Source organism: Castor canadensis, chromosome 10, assembly GCF_047511655.1.
Source record: "Castor canadensis chromosome 10, mCasCan1.hap1v2, whole genome shotgun sequence".
Taxonomy (NCBI): Eukaryota; Metazoa; Chordata; class Mammalia; order Rodentia; family Castoridae; genus Castor; species Castor canadensis.
In genome coordinates, this window is record NC_133395.1 from 74,623,257 (window position 1) to 74,644,910 (window position 21,654).

Sequence of the window (21,654 nt, forward strand, 5' to 3'; positions counted from 1 at the left end):
CTGCTCATTTCTCAGCCCCACCTTCACTCTAATCTCTGTCCTCTCTGCCTGTTCCCCCGTTCTCCTCTACAGTGCTTACTTCCCTGTCCCATCCAAAGCGACTCCCTGGCCATGCATGACCTTTGCTTTGTGCTAAAATCCACATTGTAGAGTTTTCAGATAGTGCCTGGATCCTTGTTTACTAGAACCTATTGAATACAATGCAGTTATGCTTTACTATCTTTTCTCATTTTGTTGTTTCCAATTTAATCTCATTGTGAAATTCCTTTGGAGAACAATAATGGTTTCCATGATTTTAGGCAGGTGTTCCTACACTTCAGAAGCTTCAGCACAGATAGCATGATGTAAGATGCCCTTAGTAACTGGGCCCAGAAGAAAAAAAGACTTTCAGATGACAGCATTTCTTTCCTCCCCAATATAAATTCAAGATACCTCAAATTTCAAGTCAGTCCCAGAGACTGAGGTATTTGCTCTCATTTCACGTAACAAACAAAAAAGAGTAATTTTCACATAAACATGCCCTCAAGAAGGAATTTTTGTAAGTTCAAAAAACAGAAGTCAAATCCTAATTGGCTCGCAGATGTGATGCACATAAGAGGCATTTAAAACAAAATCAATGCAAGTGCCTGATGTACTCGGAGAACAGAGCACAAACTCTCCTTCTGGGTTTTGCCCTTGTTTTGCTTTTTGTTTGTCCACCTCTTAAAACAGTCAATCTTTATAACTCCACATTAACTTTCCATCTGTAATGCAGGGAGGTTTTAAAAAAAAAAAAAAGAACTCAAGAAAATGTCACTTCCTCAAAATCTGTATTCTTCTCTCTACAGATGAGCATTTGTTCACATATTCATCAACCCCATCCCCTTCTCCCCATCCCTCCTTTTCCTCCATTCTAACCTAACAGTTGGATTGCTAGATGACTCTGGACACATGCTTTGTGCATCCCACAAATGATGCCTGTACAAGTTCCAGTCTCTACATGACCTCCCAAAAGTAGACCTTCCTGACAACTCACGTCTTCCACTTCCAGAATCATATAGGTTCTAAACATATACAACCACTCCCAGATAAGTATTCCCTCCTGATTTTGAAAAAGTCCCCCCTCTTTACCCTCTCTGGTGCCACACATACAATGAGCATGACATTTTTACAAGTGCTACAGTTCTTAACCATTTCCAAATATGTATCACAATTCTTAAGATCTCTGCACATTGTCTACAGATGGCCTTTTACCACAGACAAAAGTGCCCAATATAACTACAGATGCTCAACTAATTTAAAGTTTCTCTGAACCTGTAATACAGTTTCTTTAACATAGTTCCTCTGTATTTGTAATTTCCAGTTAATGATAGTCATTTATAGTAAGAAATAGTTACCATCTACCTTACAGGTAATTCAAAGAACTAGAATATCTTTCTAAACTCCTTTGTAACTCAGCACCAGAGCAATCGAGAACAGTACTCTACATATAGAACAATACTTGATAAAGTCTGCTAACTTAGAGAAAAAGATATAAACTTCAAGGTGACTATAAATTCCATTACAAGCCTCAAAACTGGAGATCAGAATGTCAACTTAGAATGACCCAGAATATTCTGGAAAACAGTTTTACCACTCTAGCAACAACTCCAAATACAATTTTAAATCTCATATAGAAAGTCAGTTTAGGCTCATACTTTTTACTCACATTGTAATGATGAAAAATGTTTGTGGTTTTTTTTTTTTTTTTTTGCACCTTGAAGCAAAACAGGCCAGGTTAATGACTTGCTAAAGCAACAACAACAGCTAGAAGCAGATGCATAAGCACAGAGACCATTAAATTTTTGCACCTTAATTTTTTGGCAGACTTTGTAGTTAAGTGCAACCTGACAGGAGTAATGAATAAATAAACAGCAGTTCTAGACATCTGGCACTGTGAGAGGCATAGATATTTTGAGATATCAGATATTCAAATGATAATTAACCAGATTCCTCTCTCACCAAGGAACTTTTATTGAATGCTTACAGTGGAAAAACTGATAAGAGGAACCAAAATTGCAACCTGAAGACTTCATAGTTCAAGTTTCAGGTGACAGGAGGACTCCAGACATCCCATCCAGTAGAGGAACAGTGTATACTGCCATCCTCTGGCACTGAGGTCCTTCTTGAAGAAGCTAACACATTCTACCCACTGTGCTGGGGAGGCCCTAACACCTTCTGCCACTTAAGATTCCCCTTATGTCAGTTTCCATGGCAGATTGCACATCACCAACTTTCTAAAGAGTAAGTCAATTTCTTGAAACAGGTTCCTGTTAGATTTCAACTAAGGGGTCATCCTGCCTCTTTAAGGTGATGCTCCCTCTCTGCCTCCATGCCTGGTGCATTTCAGTATTTAATTCTCAGACACTGATCTTCTTTCTCAATGCTTAAGTAGTTTCAAGGCAAAGTGTCTCATGATTGTCCCCTAAGAATTGTCTATAGAATGAATGTTAGCTGTCAACAACTTTTAGATCTCTAAAGTGCTATTCATGGAATAAACCCAACATTTAATCATATACAGGTGTAAAAAGAGAAAAATGCAGCATCAAGCACAGTTGCAAATTCTAAAATCTTTCTGGCCATTTCAACTAGCAAGAGATTTGTTAGTCCAAATCTGAAACTACCTAATTCATACAGCATACTCTGTATCTTGTTAGCACAGTAAATCTAAGCACTAACATTTTGCCATAACTAATTCAGTGCTCAGGACCGACTTCCATTTGAGGAAAGAGCTTGACTAACAATATACTGTATTACAATTAGAGGGAGGTCTCCTTATCACTTTAGTCTGGACTTTATTTACCATCATAGAATTAAATGTGGGGGATGGGGGGGATGATGGCTGCCTAATGATACTGCTTAATTACATGACTTTAAATGTAAAACCAATATTGCCACCTAGTGGCAATCTAAGTCTCCTAACTCAACAGGTTGTTTAAATTGTAAATTGCAAATGTACAAATCTGCAAATTGAAATGTAAATACAACCCAATAAAATAAAGTATATGCATACTAAAACTACATAGAGGCACAGAATAAAGTACTTGAAAATTTAAATACTTTAGAGGAATGGAGCTATTTCCTAAGCTTTAACAGCTGAGAAAAACACATCAATGGAAATACAGTTTCTAACACTGTGGGTTTGGCATTCTACTAGGTGCCATAGTGGATTCAAAGAAAAGCAGGGGACAGCTTCTGCCTCCCTTTTGCATCTAAGGGCAGGAGAGATACATGGCAGGACAAAATTCACCAAAAGGGAGCCATGCAAAATGCCAGTGAGCACCCCAGAAACCGGGTGTCCACAAATGAAAATGTCTGTCACGGAAGATTGAGGTCACCAGTAATGGCAAAGACAGCCTGCCAAAATAACAGTAGTGACAACATTTAGCCTTTTAAAAAAAAAAACCACATATCAAATATTTTGAGATATACAACAAGGTTCATTTGGATGAAACTTGAAGACAAGATTATGTGAAATTAAAGCAGTCACCAAAGGACAAATACTATATGGTTCCATTCATCTGAAGTATCAATGCTTAGAGCCATCAAACTCATGACAGAATTTATTTTTTTTATTGTTTTATTATTCATATGTGCATACAATGCTTAGGTCATTTCTCCCCCCTGCCCCCACCCCCTCCCTTACCACCCACTCTAGCCCCTCCCTCTCCTCCCCACCCCCTCAATACCCGGCAGAAACTATTTTGCCCTTATCTCTAATTTTGTTGAAGAGAGAGTATAAGCAATAATAGGAAGGAACAAGGGTTTTTGCTAGTTGAGATAAGGACAGCTATACAGGGAGTTGACTCACATTGCTTTCCTGTACATGTGTGTTACCTTCTAAGTTAATTCTTCGAGATCTAAACTTTTCTCTAGTTCCTGATCCCCTTCTCCTATTGGCCTCAGTTGCTTTTAAGGTATCTGCTTTAGTTTCTCCGCATTAAGGGCAACAAACACTAACTAATTTTTTAGGTGTCTTACCTATCCTCACACCTCCCTGTGTGCTCTCACTTTTATCATGTGCTCAAAGTCTAATCCCCTTGTTGTGTTTGCCCTTGAGCTAAATGTCCGCATATGAGGGAGAACATATGATTTTTGGTCTTTTGGGCCAGGCTAACCTCACTCAGAATGATGTTCTCCAATTCCATCCATTTACCAGCGAATGATAACATTTCGTTCTTCTTCATGGCTGCATGAAGATACCACATTTTCTTGATCCATTCATCAGTGGTGGGGCATCTTGGCTGTTTCCATAACTTGGCTATTGTGGATAGTGCTGCAATAAACATCGGTGTGCAGGTGCCTCTGGAGTAACCTGTGTCACAGTCTTTTGGGTATATCTCCAAGAGTGGTATTGCTGGATCAAATGGTAGGTCAATGTTTAATGTTTTAGGTAGCCCCCAAATTTTTTTCCAGAGTGGTTGTACTAGTTTACATTCCCACCAACAGTGTAAGAGGGTTCCTTTTTCCCGCATCCTCGCCAACACCTGCTGTTGGTGGTGTTGCTAATGATGGTTATTCTAACAGAGGTGAGGTGGAATCTTAGTGTGGTTTTAACTTGCATTTCCTTTATTGCTAGAGATGGTGAGCATTTTTTCATGTGTTTTTTGGCCATCTGAATTTCTTCTTTTGAGAAAGTTCTGTTTAGTTCACTTGCCCATTTCTTTATTGGTTCATTAGTTTTGGGAGAATTTAGTTTTTTAAGTTCCCTGTATATTCTGGTTATCAGTCCTTTGTCTGATGTGTAGCTGGCAAATATTTTCTCCCACTCTGTGGGTGTTCTCTTCAGTTTAGAGACCATTTCTTTTGATGAACAGAAGCTTTTTAGTTTTATGAGGTCCCATTTATCTATGCTATCTCTTACTTGCTGTGCTGCTGGGGTTCCGCTGAGAAAGTTCTTACCTATCCCTACTAACTCCAGAGTATTTCCTACTCTTTCCTGTATCAACTTTAGAGTTTGTGGTCTGATATTAAGATCCTTGATCCATTTTGAGTTAATATTGGTATAGGGTGATATACATGGATCTAGTTTTAGTTTTTTGTGGACTGCTAACCAGTTTTCCCAGCAGTTTTTGTTGAAGAGGCTGCTATTTCTCCATCGTATATTTTTAGCTCCTTTGTCAAAGACAAGTTGGTTATAGTTGTGTGTCTTCATATCTGGGTCCTCTATTCTGTTCCACTGGTCTTCATGTCTGTTTTTGTGCCAGTACCATGCTGTTTTTATTGTTATTGCTTTGTAATATAGTTTGAGGTCAGGTATTGTGATACCTCCAGCATTGTTCTTTTGACTGAATATTGCCCTGGCTATTCGTGGCCTCCTGTGTTTCCATATAAATTTAACGGTAGATTTTTCAATCTCTTTAATGAATGTCATGACAGAATTTATAATGGCAGTTATGGGGGTGCTGCAGGAAAGAGGAATGGGGAGTTGTGTTTAGTGGGTTTGGCTTGCAGGATAAAAACTTCTGGAGATATGTTGTCAACATGAGTATATTTACTGCTACTCAACTGTGCACTTAAGATACAAATTTTATGTTATATGCTTTTTAACTACAATTAAAATCAAAATTAAAACAATAATGACAGTAACAGGCACCAGCTACAACAAAGCCCCCAGTGTGAGGCTTCCTGAGGTGGGGGCAGGGCAGGAGCCACAGGAGAGGAGGGTTCCATCAGATGGCCATTTGAGACCTCCTCACCTGCCTCTCTGCAGAATAGTGGCTGTTCCTGGGGTTCCCAGCATCACATGATACCCTTTTCTGCACCTCCCTTTCCAGTCCAGTCCTTAAGTCTCCTCAGAGGGCTGGTCTCCCCTGGGACTCCGTGCCCTCTCAGGAGGCAGCACCTTCAAGCTCTTAGCCATTACCCATGTGTTACTGATCCTCAGATGCACTCTTTGTCCAAACTTTTCTCCTGGCACTCCCAGCCACCTCTCAGGTACAACCTATGGGAACCTGAAGTCAGCTTCACTGTCTGAAGCCATCCTCGGCCCCAACCAATAGCTCCTAACCTAAATCCAGCTGGGGACCTCCCACTTCTCCTTCAGCCCACATCTAAATTCTATGGTTCTGGCCCCACAATACCGCCACACCACCCCCTAGCCTGATGCAGTTCTTCTTCATTGCCCATGGGGAAGGCCCAGCTCAATCTGCAACCCACCTGAGTAGCCCTGCCACAGACTACACCGCCAAGCCTGGAATGAGGCCCTGCCCAGTCTTGAAGACTAGGGGTCACAATTACATGTACCTAGGGGGTGATAAAGCCCTCAAAGTGCCAGCAATGCCCCCTGAGAAGTCCCAAGAAAGGTCTGAAGACATACAGTCCCAGAAGACATACAGTGCCTCTATGACCACACCCCCGCCTACGTTCCCAGGCTGCCTGCCTTCCTAACATCCTCCCAACCCACACACTGCACTCCTGCCTCTCACCTGGCTGCCATTACCTGCTGGCCTCTCTACCTAGGACATCCTCCCTCCTACCTGTCCTCAGGCTACTAGTGAGTGCCTACACAGGACTCAGCTATCAGAACTCCCTCCTTGAGCACCATATCCCTCCTCGGCCTTATGCTTCCTGTCTTTCCATCACTGCACTACACCTGACTTCCATATGCCCATGAACAGGCCTGCCTCCACCCCCAGGCTCACTTGATGATCTTTATATGGCCACTATTTTGCCCATGGTAAGCCTGTAAATGTCGCATGAATGAATGAATGAATGAGAGGCTCATAAATTCTTCTACAGATTATGTGAGTGCTTGATGTGCAAACAAAATCCCAACTTTAGCAGAGAAATCAGTTTCCCCCAGAGTCCATCCTAGATGGATGGAACTTCCTTTTAGTGATTAGAACCCCTTCAGTTCTGGCTAGACCCAAGGCTGCCCAGCTAGACATTATGTTTCTAACCCAGGTACATCCATGTCATTGTTGTAGACAAAGGGTACATAAGATGGCATGACATATGTAAGTTCAAGGTCGCATCCTTACGTAAGGATGTCCACTCACCAACTGGGCTATTTTGTGAAAGGCAGTAAATGTTCCACCCTCCTGAAGACATTGTTACATTGTCTGTGTTAAGGAATTATTTAGTTCTTTTCCATATTCTCTCTCAAAGATTCATCTAATCATGATTTATTTTCTTAGGGTCAACACATACTCAATTTTTTTCTATTATTTTCTCTAAACTGATGTTTCTGAGCGAAGTAGATAGCTGTTACATTTAATAGGGTTGAGACTTGCCATTACCCTATTTTTTAAGAATTAACAAAAACAGATAAAATAATCCACTTAAATTTTCATTTTAATTTGTTAAATGTCTTGGATCCAACTGCCTATGTTGAGTACTTCTATGTCTAAGGTGCTGTGCAAGGATCAAAAGACGTGTCTGCCTTCAGAGCGCTTATGATAAACTCTGTGTGTGTGTGTTTGTGTGTGTACACATGCCTACATACGTGTGTGTGGACAAAGGTGTCCACGCTGCATGTAAAAGAAACGAAAAGAAACTTCTATTATAATAGAAAAACAAAGTAAATTCAAGAAAGGAGAGAATGAATTTCAGAGATTCAACTCAATTAACATTCACTAAAGACTCAGGCTAAGTACACACAAACACTGCTTCATTCTGAGCAATCAAAAACTAGTAAGACACTTCTGTTCTCTGCTCTCCAAGTTTGTAGAAGAGAAAGACAAATAGGTAACAAGTAATAATACAAAGTGAAAAGTATACAACAGAAGTTTGTACAGATACAAAGGTAGGACTAAAGAGGAAGTGATTTACAACTTTGAGTCAAGAACGTGCATGGAAAGGTTTCCTGGGGACAAAGAGGCTGGACAAGAAGACAGGTCCACACATGCAAAGCCACAGAGACATATGAGGTGATCATGGAACCCCAGGAATCTGATATTACTGGGAAATGAAGTTTAAATGAATGAGTGGTAGGAGATGAAGCTCAGATCCAGAGATAGGAATGGCAGTTAATGAGCTCTGCTAGAACTGTCTCAGCCAAAGGGAAGAAGCACTGGAGGTTTCCACTGCTGTGCTTGGTCCATGCCCTCTCAGAGGCCGGCCATCTTGCCTCAGAGCTCCTGGAAGGGGCTTGGAGTGAAACTCAGTGGTAGAGCATGTGGTTATCACTCAATAAGGCTCTGGGTTCAATCACTAGCACCAAACAAAAACCAAACAAAACAAACTACTGGGAGACACAAAGAAGAGGCTCCAACCAACACACATGCTCCATTCCTAATACAATTGCTAGATTCAGCTTTGACAGCGGCCTGTAACCACTCTCTCTCAGAGTCTTGGGTCAATTTTAAGCATCCCGTGATCTTGGATCTGGCTCCCTTTGCAGGGCCCCAGAAACAGGCACAGTCAGCCCCTAGTAGTACCCTCTCAAGTAAATTTCTTTTCCCTAGATGAAGAAAAGAAAGAACATTCCATAATTTATACTATTTCTCACCAAAAGGTACCCAACATGCCTCATCCTCATAGTGAACCAAGTCCCAGGAATATTGCCTTACTTCAAGGCACCCTGGAAACCACTCTTCCAGAAGAGTGAAGGAGGAAAAGGTAGTGGAGAGCCAATGATCAGTATTCATTTGCACAAAAAAAAAAAAAAAGAGAGAGAGAGAGAGAGAGAGAAGAAAAGAAAAAAGAGAGAGGGGGCAGCAGAGAGGAGAAAAAAGAGAACAGGAGACAAAAGAAGAGAGAAAAGAGAAGAGGAGAACAAAAGAGAGCAGAAGTAGAGATCGGGTATGAATGTAAATTCAACCAACTAGGCTTGATTAACAAAGGATGTTGTTATTCTAAATAAATGGCAGGAACAATTAGCATGGCTAAAATGAGGAAGACACATAATCTGAACACATGAAGCTGCCTCTGCAAGATGGAATGTACTTCTGAGAGCAGGCCACAGGCAGATACAGAAGAAAGAACATGCTCTTAACCCCTATATGAATAAATGATGCCCAACTGTGTGCCATTGCTAATTACATGAAAATTGGGATAATTTCCAAGGTCCAGTGTAGCTAAATCCAGTTTATGTTTGCCTGGACACAACTGACAGATCATTAAGTCTACTGGTACTTCTCCTGCAGCTCCCTGCATTTGGCCACCTGACTAGCACCTGCATTTGGTCATTTAACTAACACCTGTAATGAAGCAGAGAAGCTAGCCAGCCAAGGCTGCTGTATGTCTGCCTCTCTGATGATACCCAGAAAGATTCAGTAGAAGAAAATCTCTAAAAGTTAGGTTTCCAGACAGACAAACTTGAAACCTCTTGTATTGCTCCAATCTCTGATTTCCAAAAATAATGTCAATAGCATTTTATTTTTTCCTCTCCCTTGAGAAAGTATGATGTTCCAAATGTGGAGACCTAGAGAACTTTCCTTGCAGGGAGGTTTACTAAAGTTTATATTTAAAGATGAAATACAATAAACTTTATTCTCAGCAAAGTCTTAGCCTCAAGTATTGTCAAGGCTGTTAATTTCCATTGAGATTTCTAACCCTTTATTTTCTAGCCCCCACTAATAGAAAGAAAGCAAACTGACAAAAACACATTTCTCTTGTCAAAAAGTTCTTTCCTAAGAGATCTGAGAGACTGATCTCTTTCCTAAGAGATCTAAAGACAAGTACTCTGTCTTGAAGGTCACAGCAACCTAGTGGAGGTCATGAAGTTTATTTACTTGGCTGAAGAAGTTAGTGCAACAGGACAGGATGTCAGTCCCCCTATCTATGGCCTCAGTTGTCCAAGGTCAACTGCAATTTGAAAATATTAAATGGAATATTCCATAAGTAAACAACTCATAAGTTTTAACTTAAGCATCATTCTGAACAGTACGATGTTGTCTCATTCTGTCCTACCCAGGACATGAACCACTCCTTCATCCAGTGTTTTCTTGCTGTACCTGTTACTCATCCATTTATTATTGGATTGACTGTTGTGGCACTACAGTGCTTGTGTATTCAAGTAACCCTCACTTTACTTTCACTTTACTGGTCCAAAGCACCACAGAAGTAGTACTGGTAATTGTATTATTATATTTTATCATTAGTCGTTGTTAATCTCTTACTGTGCCTAATTTATAAATTAAACTTTGTCTTAGGTATGAATGTATAGGTGAAACATAGCAGATAAAATACAATCCTATCTGCAGTTTCAGATAGCCACTGGAACACATCTCCTACAAATAAAGGGGACACTAAACAAGAAAGTAGATCCTGTCAGCTATGGTGACCCACACCTATACTTCCAACACTTGGAAGGTAGAGGCAGGAGATCTTGAGTACATAACAAGAGCCTGTCTAAAAAAACAAAGTAAATCTTCCTCCTCCTCAAACCTACAGCATTATTCAGAGAAAGTTTAGATCCAGTTCGTGCCTATTTTAAATGTCATTAAAATGTACCTGTATGCATAGATTTTTCTCTCTATAATCCTTCTAGGATATTACACTATAAATCAAATCAAAAGTTCAATTAATGACATCTAATTAAAAAACAGATTAAAGAGACTCATAGAGGAAGCACAGCAGTAAGATCAATGAAAATGTTATTTCAACATGAAAATTGTCCTAGAACTTGTTACCAAAAATTTAAACGTTAATTATCTCTACTATTTTAAGCCCTATCTTTAAAAAGTTGTTTCTTTCACTTGAACTCATGATTCTCCTGCCCGGGCTGGCCTTGGACTCATGATTCTCCTGCCTCTGCCTCCCAAGTGCAGGGATTGCAGGACGAGCCATTAAACCTGGTCTTTTGCCACTTCTTTTTTTTGCTTTTGTTTTTGTTTTCAATTTTTGAGACAGGGTCTCACTATGTAGCCCGTGCTGGCCTCGAACTCACAATCTTCCTGCCTCAGTGTCCCAAGTGGTGTGCACCACCATACCTGGCTCTTCCATTTCTTTTTAATTAGATTTTATGACAAAACCATGGTAGTCCTATACAATTACATAATTTTCTTAAATTATAAACATATACCCCAATATACATACGACGATTTAGTGTATGATGTTTTAATCAGCAGAAAATAAAGAATTTTTGACAACAAACAGTCAATATTAAGTAAGCAAATGAATTGACTTTCTACAGACTCAGTACTTTGGAAAACAGAATGTATTAAGAAATGCATAACTAGCAGACACACAGCCAGCTCTACATACCTGTGTAAGATTTGCAGCCTGCTTTAAGATGCTTTTTTTCAACTGCTCTGCTCTCTTTACATGAAAAGAATTGCTCTGGCTCTGGATGACAAACACAATTTCTTTTAAGTCTAAAACCAAAAGAAAAAAAGAAGTTCTCAGGTATTTCTTTTTTTTTTTTTAAACAATGATTGAAATAAACTTGAACGTAAGTGAAAAACCCAACAGCTACAAGGCAAGCCTTCAGGCAATAATATATATGCAATGCTAGAGACAAACTCTTTCTCTCTTTAAACTGATTTCTGAAACTCCTTCCTAGAAGTCAGCAAGTAAATAAGCTCCCTGTTCTAGACCAAGTCTGTGATGACAAACTGTGAATGTGCTCCTGCATCTGTCAAAAACAATGTGCAAGCAAAAGCAGGAAAGCAGCTAGGACACCAGCCTCCCTAGGGTCGGAAAGCCGATGTTTACAAGCAGAGTTCTAGCAGTTCCCACAGAATCCTACACTGTGCTGCCACCTGTTATGGGGTGAAATGTATCCCCTCAAATGCATATATTGAAGTTCTAACCATCAGTACTTGGGAATGTGGTTTTACCTGAAGTTCAGCCTTGACAGATATAATTAAGTTAAAATGACGTCATTACAGTGGGGCCTAATCCAATATGACCAATGCCTTACACAAGGGGAAAAACTGGGGACAGAAGGAAGGTGATATGAAAACACATGGAGAAGATGAGTATTACAGACCAAGGAGAGAGGCCTGAAACAGAGCTCCTCCCTCCGAAGGAACCAACCCTCCTGACATTTTAATTTGGGACTTCTAGCCTCCAGAACTGTGAGACATCACTTCTTGGCTTTTTGGCTAAGACCAAGTAAAGAACCATGGAATAAGTTTCTGTTAATTAAGCCACTGTTTGCAGATTTTGTTATGCAGCCTGTGCGGGCTTTCTGTTTCTATGGAAAAATATCTGAGCGAATCAACTTGTAATCAGGAAAGGTTTCTTTTGGCTCACAATTTTGGAGGTTTCAGTCCATGGCCCTGCTGCTTTGGACCTGTAGCAAGGCAATGTATCATAGTGGCTGGGGAACAAAAAGAGACAGCAAGCGGTCAAGGTCCCAATATACCTCCAAGGGTACATCCTGGATGACCTAACTCCTTTTCACTGAGCCCCACCTCTTAAAGGTTCCACCACATCACAACAGCACCGCAGAACCAAGCATTTAAAACATAGACCTTTGGGAAAACAGCCCTATCAAACTAATATGCTGTGTCAAGAATATTCCAGATGGTCCCTTACAGTAACACTTAACTGAGACTGCATATTTCCCATGAGTTTCCAAGGATTTGAAAATAAGTAACTCAGTAATCCCTACCCTTCCTCAGAAGAAACCTAGCCAGGATTAGGTGTTATCTCCAGGAAACCAGATGCAATAATTCCACAGCAGCAGGGTACCAGCCAGAGGTGCTACATAACAGCCTATCTGTAACAACACCCAGCAGTACATGCTGGAACACTAGGACCCTCCTACAATGACAAGCAGGAAAGAAACACTAGTATGTCATGGCCATCTGGCTGGGAAAGACCTCCAGAGGTTTTGCCAACAGAGGTTTTCCTCAGGTCACGCATCACAGAAGCACAACAGGCTTCTCCAGGTTCTGATAGTGTAACAGATAGAAACAGCTACGGTGGCAGCACCCTTCCACCAGACAGGATGTGGCCAGGGCAGAGAGTAGATGTCATGATAGTTGTGGCCTCCAGCCAGGTTTATAGGAGATCAATATTACTTACTACAAACCCTTCTCTTGAACACATCAGCTCGGGGACGCTAACTTGATTGTAACTGTTTTATTGTATTGTTTTTATGTTTGGTTCTGTAATTTCATTCATTTACTGACTCACTCAGATATTCATATAATAGATAGCTCCACAGCGAGCCACCTAGATTCTAAAAATAATCTGAAATATTAAGGCTTAATAAAGAAATTTCAAAGGAATTGCTGAGCAACCCACTGAATATGACCCAATTCCTTTTCTTCAGAGTCTATATAAATGAGAACACCCCGTGTATATACCTGCATTTTAAATAGGCTTCTTGGCTCTACACATCGAGCTATGGATAAGGCTTAAAGGAGTATTTTAGGTTTCAAGGGAAATGTTATTTTTGATCTGAAGATAACATCTGAAATATTAATATAAACTGACATATCAAAAGAGGAGTTATAAAGATTTCTTTTTGTTAAGAATGGAGCAAATAGCCTTCAGAGGATAATTTTTTTTCATTTAGTAAAGTTGAAGACGCACACTCCCAGTGACCCACAAATTCCATACCTGTTAATCACCCTTGAAAACCACTCATGTGTGTACAAGGATAACAAAAGTTCACAGTGGCATTGTGTAAAAGGGAAAAATGGAAGTAACCCAAATATCCACCAGTAAGATATAAGAATCAGAATACATACTATACAGCAATAAAAATTATTAGCATGTGCCAATTAATTACATGTAAAAATTAGCTAGTATTCCATAGATGAATGTAGAAGCTGCCCATAGACATAATGCTAGAATTAAAACCACGTAGTTAAAAAAAACTACACAAGTCAATAGTTTGCAGACACATAAGCAGAAATACACATAAGCTGGATATATATTATATATGCATATACACCACATAAAAGGATAAAAGATTTTACGTGATAATGTTAAATATCAAATGAGGATAATGGTTAAAGGGTTTCAGCTGTGTTAGTAATGATTTGATTCTTATCTAGATGGATATTTATTATATTACTCTTTGTAACTTTTCATATGTTCAAATTATATCATAATAAATTCTTTAAAAGAGCAGATCCTTCTGTCAAAAGGTTCATCCTACGCTCAGCACAGTAACCAACTCCTGCCATTTCTACCAGCTCAGCAAAGCCCCCACTGTTCTCAGAAATAAAACAGTTCCTCCACACAGAGAAGAAGCTTTGCAAGTATAAAAGCAAATTCTTCCTCTTTTCATACATCTGAGTCACGTCTGTGAGTCGTATTCATCCTTTGCTTTTTGACAAAGCCACTGAGAGATCATGCCAGCCCCTTCCCTTTTCATGGACTGCAATCTTGCATGCTATCACATATGTTTAGCAAATACTTCCTAGTACCTATTAAGTGCCAGGTTCTGGAATACAAAGATGAACGGGCATGGTCACAGACTAGTTCAGAAGCCAGGCCATGGCAACCAGAGCAGGAGGTAGAAAGCCAGAGCCAAGCATGGGGTATCACAGGAGCACAGAATGCAGGGGTACCAGGTCAAGGACAGCCTCTGGGAGAAGAGATTTCCACATTTGCCTTAAAGAGCTGCAGTTTTCTGCAGACACACAGAGGGCAACAGATCAGTGGCTGAGGAAGAATTAGGGTTATCACAGTGCCTGCAGCTGCCTTATCTCTGCAGCATCCCTGAGAGCACCTCCAGGGAGTGTGGTGGCCATTCTGAGAGACCAAGGGGGACAAGTGGCTGATAAAATTAGAGAAGGATGCAGACTCAGCCCAATCAGATCCTGAAGGAGTTGTACATCATGCTAAGGCTTGGACTGCAGATTAATTGCTTTCAATCTGAGGAAGGCCTCAGGAGAGCCAAGTGAGGCAGCAGAGCCATCTCAAAGAAGGTCACATGGACACTGTGTCCTGGGGACAGGAATAAAAAAGAGTGGAAACACCTCCCCTGTAGAAGGTCTAGTGAAGGTGTGAGACAAAGAGTCAAACTTAGAGCCCTAGCTAAAAGCCCTAATTTCGGGACTGGCTAAGGAACAGGATGGATACAGGAACTATCAGGAACAAGACTGAGGGGAAGGGGACTCCTGTTAACAATGGATGACATGACTGACATGCTCCTCGGCCCCATCCCACTCCAGAAAAGAACCAGATTAGTTAGTACAGTTGGTGCTGGAAGCAGCCTACATGCTTAAATTCCCGCAGCTCTTCACATCGGAAACAAGAAATGCTTTCTGCCATATGACCTAAGCCTCTCTCACAGGAATCACATGCTGGCCGCCACCACGGCCCTGAGACTCTTGTGGCTCCACTGTCTCTGCTAATGACACCCGCCACCTGATGCTCAGGCCCACAGAAGACGGGCCTCAATAGCACTGCTCGGCTACTTCTTTCCCATCATGGCTGCACTGGTCTACACTCAATGAACCTGCTTTCAGCCAACATTGCCGCAACTCAGGTAGATTGTTTCTATTCCAGGAATGTGCAATAAATGGGTCACACACTAAATGCCTGACAATAACACTCGAGTTGACAGAACAGAAAGGACCGATGTGGATGTGGTGCTGAAGCCAATATTTGTCTGCAGAGAATATTCAGGAAAGCAGCAGAACTGAGAGGAAAGTCAGGAAAGGATACCTGGAAGAGAAACTATTCCTCTTTGAAGGTAAAAGAAATCAAAGGCTCCCATATCCTTGGTTGCTGAGTACCACTGAGGCCAAACACTCCAAGAAATGCTGACCTCCTGATCAGAAGTGACCAAGGAGAAAGACTCTGCCATGCTGCTGATGAGAAATCAATACGGGTCTTTCTGATAAAAGGTGGAGAACAAACAGCCTTCTAATCTAAAGCTGAGTGGTAAATGTGCACACAGACACACAGCACAGGAAGAGCTCTCCAATTCCGTCCTCCCTGGAGAAAGTAATTGTACACTAGTGATTCTATCAATTAGGCAGTGAGGTGAGCTGAAAGAGAAAAAAAAGAGAGCCAGACCCATATGTGGAGGCTGTGGCCCAGCCCCGAGCCCCAGGAGCGCACGGTTGCAGCACTCTGATCCTATCGGTGACATGGTGACTCTGACTGGGTTGGCTCTTTATTAGTTGCCTAGCTCTGGAAGGCCCATGTGACGATTTAAGACAAAGAAGCTTCTGGGTTCTTTTTCAGATGAACTGATCCTAAGTTAGGCATCACCAAGACTTGCCATTTGCAAGAAAAAAATTTCCTCATCCAAGGTAACTTCCTCTGGGTAGACTCAAGCATGTGTTTCAGACTCGGGTCATTAATTCATTTAATAACCATGTGGTATGAGGAAACCCATCAGCTCCCATAAAATTAACATACAAACAAGTGCCCCAAACCACTAAGGTTCACAGCAGAGAAAATCTGCTCATGGAGAGGAGAGGCTGAGTCATACCAGATGTTGTAACAGGAAAAGGCAATGCACGATGAATGGACATGGCCCCTAGAGTATAGCTGCTCTCAGAACAGCTAACCCTTTCCCTCACAGGCCCCTGTGGCCCCAGATGCACCTCCCAGAACAGGTCACCTCCCCTTCCATGGGGGTGGGAGGACTCTCCTGGACATCTGCAGTGCACTGAATCCAGGCTCAGGAAGGAAAGGCCTGGAAAGGAACACGTTCCTGCTTCCTTTATCCAAAACTCACTATCCAGGTCTCCATAGTCCACCCTGGGATGAAGGCCCTGACAAGCTCACAATCATGGGGGAGACTTGCCTGACACTCAGAGCTTCAGCCTTACCCTCCACTGACACACAGGGTAATCTTTCCAATGACACTGAAAAAAGAATTCACAGTCACATCCCTGAAGATGTGGCTGGGGTGGGGGAGATATGGTTAACAAGGAGAAGAAACAAAGGTGTGGGTGGGCTGTTGCACAGAATTGTGTGCTACAAAGGAGGAGGCGCAGCTTCTGTGCTAAGATCCCTGGGACAAGCTGGATGGGTGTGGGGTGTGACTGCTGAGCTGACTCCTGAAGAGCGGGCAGGTACCTACAGTCAACAAGCAGAAGCCAGGCTCTAGGCAGAGCACAGCACCAGCAAAGGCCACAGTTTGTCCTTTTCTCCCACTAAGGGTAGTCTCTGGTGTGACTTAGAGATGCCTGAGTAGGTCTCCCAAAGGTCCCAGTGTGGCAGTGTTGAGAGGTGGTGGGACTTTTAAGAGGGGAGGGGGCCTATAGGGTGATGAGTCACTACTGGGAGTGCTGCCCACAGAAGAGATTAACGTAGTTCTCATGAGACTCCAGTTACTTTCTACAAGGGTAAGTTATTATATAAGAGAGAGCCTGAGCCCTGAATTTCTCTTTCTTCCTGTCTTACTGTGTGATCTGTCCTTCTTACACATGTCCTACTATGATGCTATCCACCATGACAAAGGAAAGGAGGCCCTCACCAGAGGAAGAACAGATAGGACCTCTTGATCTTGGATTTTCATCCTCCAGAACTGTAAACTAAATAAGCTTCTTTTCTTTTTAAGTACCTAACCCCAAGAATTTTGTCACAGCAACAGAAAGTAAACTAATACAAGCCCTAATAACAAGGACTGTGTCATATCCATCTCTGCAATCCCACAGCACCTGCCTGGCATGGTTCAGTGAAAAACAGCTGATGAAATTAGATCCAACATATTAACTGTTACTTCTAACAAGTATCCCATGCCCAGGTCTTCATGATGATACATTGGATTGGCCCAAAGTCAGAGTATTTGGGAAACAAAACTCATCCCATAAATAAAATTAGAAAGAAAATTCCACTGTGCTGAAATATAATTTACAACAAATAGACCTGAGTACATACTCTTAGGTTAAAAAAAAAAAAAATCACTACTTACCAAAGTCACTTCTCCTTGAGATACTACTTTTCTCCAAATCCTGTATTTGAAATAAAGAAGAAAAGATAAGTCTCATCCCATAGCAACGCTAGCAATACAGTGAGTAAGAATTATGATATGCACTAAGGCTTGGGGAGAGGCTTAAAGATGGAAGTGCAGAAATGCTTCCCTAAAGATATGGGACTGAGGGCTGCAGGCACGGCTCAAGCAGTAGGGCGTCTGCCTAGCAAAAGTGCACAGACCTGAATTCAAACCCCAGTACCACCAAAAAGAAAAAAAAAATGAGACCAATAAGTAAGAGAGAAACAGAAGCTCTAAGACGGGGCTGTGCCTTTCCCATGTGATCTTGGACAAGTTACTTAACTAAGCTGAAGCCCGCTTCTCCTGTGTGAAATGATGTGCTTGGGAGGTTAATTCTAAAAACCTTTTCAACTCTGAAGCACACTAGCACATCAGAGATAGTCTCAACACTGGCGAGGCACTGCTCCTGAAGGGATGCTCTTGTAGTTACTGTCCTCTATCATCTTTGGGCTCAGACTTGCTGTCATCAGAATGTTACCACCATGGCCTCTCCTTCCTGGGAAGCAGCCTTACAGGCCTACACAGTGTCTCAGGGGTCAGCAGACAGTAGCTGCTATGGCTTGAATGCATAGCCTAAAAAGTAGTTATTGAAAACTTCATCCAAGGGCTATAGTGTCGAAAGGTGGGTCCTTTAAGAGGCTATTAGGCCATGAGGTGAAGAAGGCTCTACCCTAATGAATGGATTCATGTCATTATTGTGGGAGAGAGTTCATTATCAAGAGAGTGGGTTTGTTACTGGGCACCAGTGGCTCACACCTATAATCCTAGCTACTCAGGAGGCAGAGATCAGGAGGATCATGGTTCAAAGCCAGACCTGGCAAATAGTTCATGAGACCCTATCTTGAAAAAAAAAAAACAGCACAGAAAAGGACTGGTGGAGTTGCTCAAGGTGTAGGCTCTGAGTTCAAACTCCAGTACACAAAAAAAGAGAGACAGAGTATGAGTTTGTTATAAAGTAGAGTTCAGCTATGCATGGTGGTGCATGCCTGTAATGTTAGCTACTCAGGAGGCAGAGATAGGAGAATCATGGTTCGAAAGCCAGCTCAGGAAAAGTTCATGAGACCCTATCTTGAAAATTAAACTAAGAACAAACAAACAAACAAAAGGGCTGGGGACATGGCTAAAATGGCAGAGCACTTGCCTAATAAGCATGAGGCCCTACTGCCAAAAAAAGAAAGAGAAGAAAAGAAAAATGGAATTCAGTCCTCTCTCTTTTCTTTTGGGAGACTCAAGCAAAAAAGCTCTCACAGGATGCCTGTCCCTCCACCTTGGACTTCTCAGCTTCCAGACTGTTAAGAAATAAATCCTGTCTCTTTATAAGTCATCTAGTCTCAGGAATGCTGTTACCACAGTCTCCTTGATCACTAGTGTTAGGGTGAACAAAAAGAAGCCATGTCAGGATCAGAACCTCCTCTCTTGCAGGCAGCTTACTGGTAACACCTCGCCTCAAAGAAATGACAAACTGTCACCTTGCCAGGGGGTCCTGGAGCTGACCAACTTCTCTACCTAATTACCATTATCTCCTCTAGCTTCCCCTAGCAATCCTTAACTCTACTCTAGGAAAATCTTCCACCCAGCAGAATTTCCCATCCAGACCCTTCCCTATATGTACTCCAAGTCTGTAAGCGGCAGTGGGCTTCTGGCTTTGGCTGGATCTGCAGTGCTCCTTCCTGAACAATAAACCCTGTGCTGCCTCTTCCATGCCTCTTTCATTCTAACAATGCATGAGCACAGAGGGGTGCCTCAGAACTGGTGAGCTCCAGTCTCAGAAATCTGGACTTGAGTATGGAAATACCTGATTCTGACCTTGTGTGACTCCAAAGGGAACTCTCAAAAGATCCTGTGCCAAAGTGCAAGGCATCAACAACTAAATCTGCCACTTCTACTTCTGCTCTACTGACTAGGGCAGAGTTTTCTTTCAAACTGCCCTTTCTTGCTTCCAACAACCATATGTTGTAATTATGACAACTAGACAAAGGAAAATATCCTTGTCTTTTCTTCACAGGCTGCAGCAAGAATGCGGGTATAAGCCTTTACCAACAAAACTAGGAGCAGCTTAAAAGCCAAGGCACAGCCAAAAAGAGATGTGTCCTCTATAAATGCCAAAGGGACATGACGATAGACAAGGAAGAGAAAGAGTTAAACACAGCAGGGTAAACTGCTGTGGGTAGCATTTTATGAAATGAACACAGTGCAAAGAAGAACCCATAGTTCGATGCCTATTTGTTGGGTCTCGGGATCAAATAACACTTCACTTAATCCTGATAAAACAAGCAAGTTTTAGAAGAACTCACTAAAACCGAATGTGCTAAGCCAAAACCAGGCTAGCATCCTAAGGTGGCGTGAGTGACTCTGAGCCATCATACCCTAAATGTCACTCTTGACCAGGAGAACCAACACTGGCCAACACTGGCTTTGGCTCTGAGTCCCCACTGGCTCCCATAATAACCACTACCTGCCCTTGGCCAACATTCCTGCTCCTTCTGAGGGGCCACAGACTCGGCTGCCAGATAAGGCTCATGGAAAAGAAGGAAGTTAAGAAGGTAGACATGGCTGATGTACTTTCTATACAAGAATGATTATAGATTTTTTAAACCTGTTGAAATCACCATAAGAAAGGACTAAGGTAAAAAAGGAGAAAAATAGAAGGGATGAACCAATTTGGATTATAATACCTAAATTCATGGCAATGTCACAATGAAATACCCTGTATAGCAATATTAAACAAATAAAAATGCCTTTTTTTCAAAACAGAGACAAGGCAGGTAAAATAGGCCCTGTCTGGGGTTGTACCAGTCAGAGGGGGAAGGACACAAGAAAAGGGTGTAGAGGGGTGAATGTGATGGAAATATTATGTGTTCATGTATGAAAATGGAAAAATGAGACCTATTAACACTATTCCAGGAATGAGGGGAGAGGGGGATAAAGGAAGATGATGGAGGGAGCAAATTCAACCATGATAAATTGTAAGAACTTTTGTAAATGTCACAATTCATCTCCAGTATAACAATAAGATGATTTAAAAATTTAAAAAAAAAAAAAAGAAAGAAAAAGAAAACAGCTCTGGAGATCACTAAATCCAACACTCCCCTTTACACAAACAAGACAATCCTTTATCTTGGAAAAGATAAAGGAATTTCCCAGGACCCAATAATCATTGGCCACAAAACCAGGAATAACACCAGGTCTTCCAAGTCCTTTGCAATGCTCCTTCGTCATACCAACACCCTCCTGCCTACCCAGCTTTCCCAAGCTCATTTCATTCTTTAGAGATGAACACAGAATCAGCTAAATTACATCTACATTCAACAAGGGCCACCTTTATCAGCAAGTTGAAAGATGAAAAGTATCAGCAATTTAATGGTTCCAGATTGAATAATTTCATCAGAGTGAAAAAAACAGCTGGACTTCCTACCAGGAATCCTTGTGAAATCAAAGAAGACCAACCAAAATTACGTATCTTTCTATTTGCTACTAAGTACCATACCTCAGACCGGCTGACACAATGGCTAGGAAATGATCAGCTATTTCAAATGAAATAAATGAGAATTTCATCAATCAATCTGCAAACTGTAAAAAATAAAATAACCAAGGAGCAGCTGAATTAGGTGAATCGAAACAGAACCAAACTGGTCTTGAGTAATCTCCTCTTTGAGAAAGAAAATGAGACTAAATGAATGAATTGAGGGAACATTTAAAACCCTGTCTTCAGCTTCCCTCATGAATAGGCTTGGTTCTTCCCAAGAAAAAAGAAAACATGGTTTGTTTTATTATCTCTGCTGCCACATGTTCCTTACACTAACTATCAATATTAATCAAAATGTGCT

At 41.5% G+C, this 21,654-nt stretch overlaps 1 protein-coding gene across 3 annotated transcripts in view; it reads right to left on the bottom strand.

Annotated features, from left to right (window-relative positions):
* B3glct (beta 3-glucosyltransferase) overlaps positions 1 to 21,654 on the bottom strand; it is a 119,639-nt gene that overhangs the window by 74,910 nt on the left and 23,075 nt on the right. For all 3 annotated transcript variants that reach the window (XM_074043600.1, XM_074043599.1, XM_074043601.1), the window contains exons 3-4: positions 17,747 to 17,786; positions 11,170 to 11,279 (exon numbers count right to left, since the gene is read on the bottom strand). In XM_074043600.1, the coding sequence (XP_073899701.1) occupies positions 11,170 to 11,279; positions 17,747 to 17,786 (150 nt within the window). The remainder of the gene's footprint in view (positions 1 to 11,169; positions 11,280 to 17,746; positions 17,787 to 21,654) is intronic.